We start from the raw sequence: 12,122 nt of genomic DNA on the forward strand, positions 1-12,122 counted from the left end.
CCCTCTTCCCTGCCGCGCCGCCCCCAAGCCGCGCCACCCTCTTCCCTGCCGCGCCGCCGCACCACCCCTTTCGGCCATGGCCTTCCCCGATTCCACCGGTACCTCCCGCAGCCGCCGCACCAACCCGTTCGAAGGTCCCGATCCCGTCGTCATTCGCGACCTCAACATCCTCGCCCGGGTTCCCGTCGTCCTCGACCACCTCACCTCCATGTACTATGCCTGGAAGACGTACTTCTCCCTCTTGTTCCGTGAGTACAATCTCCGGGATCACATCGATGGCTCCGTGGACTCCCGCTTCATGGAGGACGATGAGGAGTGGACGGCCATCGACGCCACTCTCATCCGTTGGTTCTACACCACCATCTCGAAGGACCTCTTCCACACGGTGGTCTCCGCCGACGATGACGCTCACGCCGTTTGGACCAAGCTCAACGGCCTCTTCACCGACAACGCGCTTCAACGCAAGGTCTTCTTGCACGGCGAGTTTTTTGGGTGCCAGCAGCTTGAGTCGTCTGTTGACGATTATTGCGCGCCTCAAGAAGCTTGTTGACGAGCTCCGTGACCTCGGCGAGAAGGTCTTCGATGAGCTTCTCCTCAGCACCCTCATCGCCGGCCTGAACGATGACTTCGGGAACACCGCCTCCAACATCACCCTCATCACCAACCCGACATTCCCCAAGATCGTCGCGTACTGAAGCTGGAGGAGCGGCGGATGCGGATGTCACGCACCCGGGCCGCCCACACGGCCCTCACCGCCGGTACCCGTGGCGGTGCGCCGCCCACCGCCCCAGCCCCACTGCCGCGGCCCGCCCCGGGCCCCTTCCAGGCGCTGCCGCCGCCCGGGTTTCCCTACCCGGCGCCGCCGCAGGCCCCTCCGCCCCCGCCGAGCAGCAACAGCGCCGGGGCGGGCGTCGCGGCCGCGAAGGCCGCAAGCAGCAGCAGCCGCAGCAGCCAGCTGCCCACGGCGTGGCGCCCTGCCCGCCGCAGCACCAGCTGCCGCCGGCGCCCTGGCAGGCCGGCCAAAACCCCTGGACGGGGGTTGTGCACGCGTACTCCATGCCTATACCGCGTGCCCCCCGTCCCCGGCTCCTTTGGCGCCCGCCCGGCCCATCATCAGGCCCTGTACGCGGCCCCTCAGGCGTATCAGCCCACGCCGCTCTACGGCCCCTCGGGCTATGGGTATGTGGCGCCCCCGCCTCAGCCGGCGCCGTCTGCCCCGGCCCTCCCGCCGGCGCCTTGAGATCCCGCGCTCCTAGCGGCTCTCCACACCGCCCCCACGCCGCAGCAGTACACTGGCGGTGGCGACTGGTATATGGACACCGGAGCCACGGCTCACATGGCCGCCAACCTCGGTAACCTTCTTGCCGCTCACCCCGTTCACACCGCTGCTCGCATTACTGTGGGTGACGGTTCTTCCATGCCCATTACTCATGTCGGCCATGCTGCTTTTCCTTCTAACTCCATGCCATTATATCTTTCTAATGTGCTTGTTTCTCCTGACATCATTAAAAATCTTGTTTCCGTTCGTTCTCTTACACGTGAAAATCCTGTTACCGTTGAATTTGACATGTTTGGCTTTTCTGTCAAGGATGCCCGTACCCGGATGGTGCTCCACCGATGTGACAGCCCCGACGAAATCTACCCGGTCCACTCACCTACCTCATCCGTTGCTGCACCCATGGCGCTTTCCGCCGGAGTGGACCTTTGGCACGCTCGTCTCGGTCATCCCAACATCGCCACCCTTCGTCATATTCTTCGGAGTTTTTCATTCACGTGTAATAAGATCGACGATCACACTTGTCATGCTTGTCACCTTGGCAAACATGTTCGTCTTCCTTTTAGCAATTCCTCGCATGTCGCATCATACCCGTTTGAGTTAATTCATAGTGATGTCTGGACCTCTCCTGTTGCAAGTAACACGTGCTATCTTTATTATCTTGTCATACTTGATGATTTTTCGCACTATGTGTGGACCTTCCCGTTGCGGCGAAAGTCGGACTCTGTTGCCACTCTCACCGCCTTCTACTCCTATGTCTCCACGCAGTTTGGACGTCCCATTCATGCGTTGCAAACAGACAACGGGAAGGAGTTCGATAACCTTGCGATCCGCAACCTTCTCGCCACACACGGCACGATCTTTCGTCTCACTTGCCCGTACACTTCGCAACAAAACGGCCGCGCTGAGCGCGTGCTACGCACTCTCAATGACTGCGTTCGCACCCTCCTCTTTCACGCCAACGTGCCACCATGTTTTTGGCCCGACGCGCTTGCCACCGCATCACTACTCATTAACATTCGTCCTTGTCGCACTCGCGGGAATTTCGCACCTCATCACCTCTTGTTTGGCACGCCACCCTCCTATGCTGAGCTCCGCATCTTCGGTTGCCTGTGCTACCCTAGCATCGCTTCCACCGCTCCTCATAAGCTCGCACCTAGGTCTGTGGCCTGCATCTTTCTCGGCTATCCTCCTAACACCAAAGGCTACCGCTGCTATGATCCTATCTCTCATCGGGTGATCACTTCACGACACGTTTACTTTGATGAGATGGTTTTTCCGTTCCAGCAAGTACCTTCGGATGATGCGCCGGTGATGGCCGCCCACGTGCCTCTCTTGGGCCGCCTCCTGGCTTTGAGGGTGCCCCCCCGCGCCACGGGTCGAGTCTCTCCCCGTTTGGCTGCCCTAGGGGCTGCACCTCCTTCGATGCCTGCGACGCCCCCGGCGTCCCCGGCCTCGACCCTGCCGGTGGCCTCGTCCGCCGCCACGCCGGCTGCCTCCGCCACGCCGGTGGCCTCGTCCGCCGCCACGCCGGCTGCCTCCGCCACGCCGGCTGCCTCCGCCACGCCGGTGGCCTCGTCCGCCGCCATGCAGGCGACCTCGCCCGCCGCATCACCGGCAGCCTCACCCGCCGCCTCGCGGCGGCCTCGTCCGCGGAGGCCTCGCCCGCGGCGGTCACATCGGGGGCGGGCTCGTCTTCGTCCTCGCCCGCCTCCCCTCCGGACCCGCTGCCCCGCCCGATGACTCGCTCTCGGGCTGGCACCCTTCGCCCGAGCACGCGGTACCCCAGCGATGAGTATCTTCTCGCTGCTTCCGCCTCTGAGCCGTCTCCTCTCCCATCGTCAGCTCGAGCCGCCCTTCGAGATCCTCATTGGCTCACTGCGATGCAGGAAGAGTTCGATGCGCTCCAGCGGAACCGTACCTGGCAGCTCGTCCCTCGGCCGCCCCGTGCCAACATCATCACGGGCAAGTGGGTCTTTCGGCACAAGACTCGTCCGGATGGCACTCTCGAGCGCTATAAAGCTCGCTGGGTGGTTCGGGGTTTTCGGCAACGCGCGGGCGTGGACTTCACCGACACATTTGCCCCGGTTGTTAAACCGGGCACGATCTGCGCCGTGCTCCAGCTAGCCATGTCCCGAGCATGGCCTGTGCATCAGTTGGACGTGTCCAACGCCTTCTTGCACGGCCACCTGGCTGAGCAGGTGTTCTGTGAGCAGCCCACCGGCTTCGTCGACACCATGCATCCAGATCATGTGTGCTTGCTCTCCCGTTCGCTCTACGGGTTGAAGCAGGCATCTCGAGCCTGGTACCAGCGCATCGCCGCCTTCCTGCAGACGCTCGGATTTACATCGACTCGCTCCGATGCGTCCCTCTTCGTGTATCATCACGGAGCTGACACGGCCTACTTGCTGCTACACGTCGACGACATCATTCTGACGGCATCCACTGTCGCGCTCCTCCAGCGGCTCACTGCTCGTCTTCGTGATGAGTTTGCCCTGAAGGATTTGGGTCCTCTGCATTATTTTCTTGGCATTGAGGTGGTTCGACGGCCCGATGGGTTCTTCCTGCATCAGCATCGCTATGCCCATGAGCTTCTTGACCGAGCTGGCATGCTTAACTGCAAGCCCGCTCCCACGCCAGTCGACACCAAGGCCAAGGTCTCTGCTTTGGAGGGTTCGCCTGCATCTGATGCGGCCTTCTACCGCTCCATTGTGGGCGCCCTGCAGTACCTGACCCTGACGCGCCCCGACTTGCAGTATGCCGTTCAGCAGGTCTGTCTTCACATGCACGCTCCGCGCGACTCTCACTGGACTCTGGTGAAGCGTATCCTCCGATATATACGCGGCACCCAGTCCTTGGGACTTACGCTGACGGCCTCCACCTCCACCGACCTCGTCGCCTACTCTGATGCGGACTGGGCTGGCTGCCCGAACACACGGCGCTCCACCTCGGGGTACTGTGTCTACCTAGGGCCGTCCCTGATCTCTTGGTCTTCCAAGCGACAGCCCACCGTCTCCCGCTCGAGTGCCGAGGCTGAGTATCGAGCAGTGGCTAACGCCGTTGCTGAATGCTCTTGGCTCCGTCAGCTGCTTCAGGAGTTGCTTTGTGATGTTCACAAGGCTACGCTCGTCTACTGCGACAACGTCTCCGCCGTTTACCTCTCCACCAACCCGGTCCATCATCGTCGAACGAAGCATATTGAGCTCGATATACACTTCGTTCGTGAGCAGGTGGCTCTCGGGCGCATCCGGGTCCTCCACGTCCTGACGGCGCAACGGTTCGCCGATGTCATGACGAAGGGACTGCCTACTTCTGTTTTCGAGGAGTTCAGGTCCAGTCTTTGCGTCTCCGGCGACGCTTCGACTGTGGGGGGGTGTTGAATATATGGTTTGTACATGTCTATTGTATAGTCTGGCCCACCTCCTAGTCTTTGTATAGTTGAGGTTGTGGCCCACTTTGTACTCCATATATACGTGCGCTTTGCACCGATCAATACATCGTGAAGCATTGCCAAAACAATCGTTTCCAACATTCATAGCTTCAGATAACCCTGTTATCTACTTCCTTACCATAATCCCAAAATAGAATGTGTAATGTTATCATGTCTAATGTGACTACCATGTTATGTCGTAATATATTTCTGATCGGAATAAATATACGTGCGATCGTATTACAGCTGAACAAAGAAACAACAGATGGAACCGTTGATGAAAAAGCTAAAGTCTATCAACGAGCAAACAAAGAGGTAAAAGCTTTCAGTCAGTATTTTCTGTTTTGACCAGGGAACCAACCCAATGCATTCGCCGCAGAAAAAGAGAGGCAAAATAGTTCTTGAGGAAGAAAACTTGCATTATAACTATTCTTGACTCAACAATGTTTCTCATTTACTCAGGTTGCTATAATCTGCAACCATCAGCGTGCTGTCCCAAAATCACATGATTCACAGATGAATAAGTTGAATGAAAAGATTGATGAATTAACGGTTGGTTGCTGCCCTCAAATGGTTCATTATCTCAGATTTGTGCTCGCCCCGCAAACTTTTTGTCATTGTTTTATTTCGTTCTCCAGGCTCAGAGGGATCAGTTGAACGTAGAATTGGAGAAAACAAACAAACTTTTGTCTAAAAAAGCGAAGAAACGGAAGCTTGTAGGCTCTGATGGAGATGCAAAGCGAAGGAGAAAATTGACCCCTGAAATGTACATCTCAGACACAAATATATCATTTTCTTTTGTACTTGCCTGATCAAAGAATGGGGACAATCTCATACATAATCTAAATTTGCAGGTTGCAGAAGAAGTTATCTCAGGTTGAAACTAGGATAGTGGAAACGGATAACCACAAGAATAACAAAGAAGATTTGAAGACGGTGGCACTAGGCACATCAAAGATCAACTACCTTGATCCTAGAATTACTGTGGCGTGGTGCAAAACCCATGAAGTTCCTATTGACAGGGATAAGGTACCGTAGTTTGAGGGACTACTTCTTGCTTCTATTATGAGCTATCCGCATAGCTATTAACCTCGTGAGTGCATGATCATACTGCTCATGTTCATATGTCTCTAACTCTATGCATATAGAGTTATAGGGCCGAAATCACTATTTTGACCTTTTCAGCAATCTTTGTCACAAAGTGAACTCGACATGAAAGTATTTCACGATCTGACCCTGTTAGCAACGCCACAGCCCGTGGCGTTTCTTCTCCATACAAAAACGCCGAAGTAGCTCGCGTTTCAGACCCACATACGAACGCCAAGCTAGCTAGCGCTTCCGACCCACATGAAAACGCCAAGCGCGTTGGCGTTTCCGCCCAGGCAGAAACGCCATGATCATTGGCGTTTGTGGCATAAACTCCCCCATGTATGCACATATATGCTAAACTATGCCAGTCATCAACGTACGGCCGGCACAACATATGAGCTGCATGCACTGCACTACGCCGCATTGCAAACAATGATAAAATAATATTTAAGAATACAGGAATCGTGTGAAGCTGGTTGCCAGATTATCGCCAAGTTTGTCCGCCTGTGCCTTTCCCTCCGGCACACGCTAACCCAACTGGTAACAGTTTTGACTTGCAAGCCCTAATCATGCACCTCATGTTGTTTGTTTGCTAGCTAGCTTATTATTACTAGTAAACGTGCCCGTGCGTTGCAACGGGTGAAACAAAATGACTTTACAATGCGAGAAAATCACTTGATTTTACAATTTCACATATATCTTTGTTTAATTACCCATCTTCCGTCTAACCCCAATGCCGGGGTAGGTGGCCAGAGAGGCTTGCTGCACACACACACCTGACACAACCAAACCAATTCCTAGCAACGATCCACCACAGCCTCTCACCCGGCAACGCTGATGCCGCCTTGTGGTGCACCAGTGGATTGGTGTTTGCGCTTGTTACTTTAATTTCTAAAACCAAGCATGTGATGTTATCGACTTGTTGACGACCAAGTTGTAGGTGCTTGACATGAACTCGCCATGCCTTATAAGCTTGACATGTTGTTATAATTAGTCTAGTGTATAACTTGACATGAATATAAAAAATATACAAACTGAGGGAAATAATTGTCCTGCTAGGTCACTATATTGAAAAATGTTGGTCTTTACAACTCGTCATGCTTCAAACAATGATGTGCACAGCAAGACCACAATCCAACTCATAACCAACAAACACACTCATTCATACTGAATCCAACATAACCAGAAGAAACAGAGAGACAGAGGATTCAATGTTCAGATGCGAACATATTGACAAGCATTGTAGATTCTTCGCTGAGTCCCCTATTTATGCCTTCTTCTCCTACCCAAAAAAGATGACGGTGCTTAGTTCTATTGGGTCAGCAGTATGGAGCCCGGCGTCTTCCGGGCCTTGAAGTCAGCGTGGGCACGGGACGCCTCCGGCAGCGGGTGGATGTGCTTCACGCGGATGTGCAGCAGGTCAGTATGTCACACAGCAGGAGCAAGACAAAATGTACCTTAAATATGTGGTGAACCAGCATATGGACAGTCATCCCCTTCAGCACGATAGCAGCCGTTGTGTGATCAATCAAAGGCGTGATGGGAACCAACATTGGCTGAAATAATCTGTTCTTTGGCATAAGAGCCCATCGGCTTGCCTGCGTACGCCACAACATCCCCAATGTTCCTGCCAGTCAGCCCGGGCCCTATGGCGGTCACCACACCAACAACTTCCATACCTGTTGGTTGAACAGATCATTAAGCTAGACAATAATCTAACAGAAACACTAATAACAGTGCCCATTGATAGAAGCAAACAACCCGATGCCATATAGTGTCACAGGATAACACAACAGAACACCAATTCTTCTTTAAGCAATAAAATAAATTGGAACATTTGGTCTTATGTTCAGTGAGCAATGATCTCGAGAATCATGCTTCTGGGCATCTAAAAGAGCGGACAACCAAACTTATGGTGTATGTATCAACTGAAATGTTTGTGCGTGGTTTGAGACATCTTTGAACCGGTAACTGAGATAATGTTGGTTTGGTTGGCAACTGGCCCGGGATAGATACATTTTCTTCGGTTTCATCAGCAACAGCAAGCTATCATCAATCGATCTAGTGAAATAATTGCAAGGTTTTTCATCCATACTGTACAAACAGGGGATCTAGTGAAATCAATTGGGCAAAGTACAAACTACTTGGGAGAAAAACAATGATATGGCTGTATGAACTGTATGGATAATATGACTGTATTAGGAGAAAAACAATGATATCAAAACAACATTTTTTTCCGCTAGATACATAACAGTGGAAGAACATCCAATTACTTCAGTGAACTACTTGGGAAGTAGTATTACTTTAGAGCTAGACATATTCAAGATGAAAGCATGTAAAAAGGGCAACCTGGTGCATGTAGCTCCCGCTTGCGCAGGGTCCAGGGAAGGGTCCGACCACTTTGGGTCTATAGTACGCAGCCTTTCCCTACATTTCTGTAAGAGGCTGTTTCCAGGACTTGAACCCATGTACACCAAAAAAATTTGTGACCAAAGCCAATAAAGCGTCAACATTTCGCGGATCCATGGACATAAGAACGTAGTGGACTGATATCCACACACCTAATAACTTCATGCCCTTTAGTGTGCCATTTGCAAGAAATTCAGTAAAAGGATTATAAAGAGAGCTTAGCCATTCCACCTCTAGACAGTACAATCAGATCTTTAGCTTAAGCTTATTAACTGAACTGCAAGAGTAAACACGACACTCATGATAACAAATGAACATGTCAACCTACTTGCCTCACGGTGTACCGTGTACACCAAAAGCCAAAGCTGGTGAATGAATAAAACCTACGGGCAGCTATGATAAGTGTCACTAAATTAAATAGTCCAAATATTTGTCGTAGGTCAAAGTGGCGTCCGAAACCTTTGACAATCTGCAGTTCAGACTTGAGAATATAGAACGGCAAGACAGAGGTGCATGATACACCCAGGAAGATTTCGCTTCAGAGTTGCACCAAGGAAGAACTCAAAATAAAATCTGCACTTATATGGACAATATGACTATATTAGGAGAATAAAAATGTAGACACCGAACTATGGAGAAAAACTATCATGAGTAAATATCAAGAAGTATTTGTGCGGACAAATACGGTGGAATCATGTACAACAAACCAGGTTTGACTCAAATCAATTGCTTGGGTGTATCACTCTTGCATCTTTTCACTCTCCTTCTGCTCAAACATTAGCCTTACATATCTTCTCCAACCTAAATAAACAAAATTAGGAAATAGTTAGTCACTAACAATATTCAGAAAATTGACGGTAAAACAATCATGTTGATATGAAAAACACAAAATTGGACCGTAAGACAATAATACGCGTAGACTGGTCGGCGCCCATCATTACCGCTTCTTTCTTGGCGTCGCTGGACAGAAGCCCGTGTCGCTCGACCCACTGGTGTCGTTAGACATCGGCATTGTATCTCGCCATATCCCGCCTGGCATCTATATCCTCCCCACTCACGAATCAGTGGCAAAATCTGTGAGAGATGTTCTGCTAGACTGTAAGGGCTGAATTGGCTTATTTTAGTGAATTTGAACATTCTATGGGATGACACTCATGAATAATCACTGCCCATTAGGCCGTTACTGTCTGGTTGTTTGCTCGTGTGCTCATATTCAGTAATTTTAATTTACAAAATAGTCTATGTAAACTTGCCCTGCAATTTAACTGTTCAAGGAGGTGTTTGAGGATTTCTGATGCCAATATCTTTAGATGGTAACCGGCTATGCACTCCTCATTTTCACTTGGAGTCGACTTCTACTAAGTATATGAAAGTGCATTTGTTTCTTATGGCTTGTGTTCTTTCTTCTTTAGAGGGTCATGGACATGGTTTTCTTCGCTGAGGACGTCCATCGTTTAGCAAGGTATTGTTGTACAGAACAATAACATAAACTGAATTTGTTAACCCAGTTGGCAGCACAACAAAAAAGCTATCTTCACTCTCCTTTGGATATATATATCACATATTTAACAGTCTGGGGTCACGCTTCTTTATTATTTATACTATATAAAAATATCTAATCCTTTTCTTTACTCTTTATTATTGTGTGGGTCATATATGCTAAGTTGTTCTCTTCTGCTGCAGCGCAAGTGTGGATGGACATACATACAGTAATCTCATGTCTGGCTAACATATTTACTTTTGGCAAGAAAAGTGAATAACTGTGGAGAGAATGACTCTAAGGAGTCGATGAATAATGTCCGTAAGCTAGGCAACAAATAGAAATGGTAAAACGAATATAGAATAGTATCAGCATGGTTGGCCATCAATAGGATAGTAGTTTGCTCATATAGGAGAAGAGAAGGTAACTAAACATCACCAATTGGTATCAAAGAAAAACAAACAGGCCGATTAGATGAAACAGGAGACCAGCTTTAGAGCATTTGGTTCCAAAGCAGGCCACATTTGTGAAACAACCATAGTAGTGACAATTCAAATTAGAAGACTATAACAGAATGATGAGAGAAAGCACTTGTAAGGAATCTGCCGACCCTAGAGAGGAACAATTCCCTTGTAAAGCCTGGCATTATTAACCAATAAGTTAGAGCGCATAGGATAAGGGTAAGTAAAGCAAATCATGAAGTTGTTAAGATGGCTGGAGATTTACTTACCCAGCAGCACCCTCAGATTTGATGAACTTGGGAAGCCCATCACTCAACCCACAAGCAAATCCAGGTTGTGTCTGCACATGGACCTTGACAGTTTCAAAGGGGCATAGAGCGATATCAGAAATTACCTCAGCAGAAGCTGACCCTACAAGGTAAATTATAGGGTCATGTACTTCACGGCATTCTCAGGCCCAACCATATCTGAGTAGGTCTTCTTAAAGAACTTGTAGAACCCAAACTTGCAAGCCCCCTGAGCACTGTAACCAAGCAAGGTAGGCACCCATCCCCTGAAAAAAACCCTAGCTCCTTGCTCCTTTAGCAGAACGCTAAATCCAGATGAGATGCTCTTGTATTTCGCCGGGTCAATCTGAAACAATTGATAAAAATGTGTTAGGTCCAAAATACTTACATCAAACCTATCAACACTTTACCAGGTGCAGCTTAGAAGGTCCAAGATGGAGAGCAAACACATAGCAGTACATCTCAAATTCCATTATTCTCAACCAAGAAACCCTTTTCTTAGAAATCAGACTACATCCCATGAATAAATCACACCCATCTCAATTATCCATTTATACACAACACATGCATCAGCTAATCAACCCATATGAACTGCTTGCTTGTTTTATTTTATACAGTAGCTAATCCACCAAAAGAAGCTAAGGAACTCAGAAAAAAAGCACACAAGGAATCATTGCAGGAAGTTCTATGCCCTGGAAGCAACACAAGAACCAGGCACATAGCATGAAGAACCATTACCTGCAGGTGTATTTCTCAAACACGCACATTGGAAGAACCATCAGATGCAGGTAAATACAGCAAGCACGTACACATGAAGAGCAATCATGCCACAGGTACATCATTCTCGGGGAAAAGAGAAGGCCCACCCTTGGAGAGCTTCGTCGTCCTTTAGGGAGCAGCCGACCCCATTTAACCTCTTCGTGGATCAGGTCATGGCCATGGCAATGGCAGCTCGACGTGGATCTCGCCGTTGCCTTGGCCTCCCGTCTCACCTTCCTCCTCTCGCCATGCCGGAACTGGCGCGTTTGCCCCAGATTGAGCAAGCCCACGCAGGGGTGTTAGCTCGTGGCGTTGCTGCCCCAAATCGGGGAGGTGGAGGAGGAGCGACTGGTGCTCCAGTTCGGCGACGGGAGGAGCCGTGAGGGGGAGAGAAAGGAATGCCCAGTGCGAGGGTGCCGAACGGTGGGAGGGTACCTAGAGAAGGGAGGCCGGCATGGTGGGAGAAGACGGCGAGCGGGAGATGCACCGGCGAAGCCCTGCTCGAAACCCTAGCCATGGGGGCGGGGCTGCGAGCGGGCGATAGATGCCGGGAGCGGAGAATATAGCCGGAGGGGAGGGAGGCGCGGACTGTGGGGAGCTCGGGTACATGTTGCGCGGTGCCGGAGCTCGCCGGAAGCGGTCGGCGTGGATGGTGGCGGCGGCGGCGAAGACTTCTGGGCGACAGGGAGAGGAGGCGAGTGCGAGCCCGAGCCCGTGTGTGTTTGGGTCTTTTTTTTTTCTTTACAGAAAGCGAAACGTTACCCACTTAGAAATAGGACGGCGGGTCAAATTCTCAGAAACGGAAGGACTTTTTTAAAAAACGCAAACGACGTACGACCAGAAGCGATCGCTGATTTATTAGGTAAAAAGATATAGTCCGGGTGAGAGTTCATTCAGAAAGGGGACGGCGGCGGGAGTTTATGCTACAAAC

The 12,122-nt window shown here is 50.5% G+C and overlaps 1 protein-coding gene across 1 annotated transcript in view; it reads left to right on the forward strand.

The window, feature by feature from the left end:
- LOC119368516 (DNA topoisomerase 1 beta-like) overlaps nucleotides 1-12,122 on the forward strand; it is a 24,229-nt gene that overhangs the window by 11,133 nt on the left and 974 nt on the right. Inside the window, exons 11-14 of the mRNA XM_037633755.1 lie at nucleotides 4,953-5,021; nucleotides 5,169-5,258; nucleotides 5,345-5,472; nucleotides 5,561-5,735. Of these exons, the coding sequence (XP_037489652.1) occupies nucleotides 4,953-5,021; nucleotides 5,169-5,258; nucleotides 5,345-5,472; nucleotides 5,561-5,735 (462 nt within the window). The remainder of the gene's footprint in view (nucleotides 1-4,952; nucleotides 5,022-5,168; nucleotides 5,259-5,344; nucleotides 5,473-5,560; nucleotides 5,736-12,122) is intronic.

The sequence above is a fragment of the Triticum dicoccoides genome, chromosome 2B (genome assembly GCF_002162155.2).
Source record: "Triticum dicoccoides isolate Atlit2015 ecotype Zavitan chromosome 2B, WEW_v2.0, whole genome shotgun sequence".
Lineage (NCBI taxonomy): Eukaryota > Viridiplantae > Streptophyta > Magnoliopsida > Poales > Poaceae > Triticum > Triticum dicoccoides.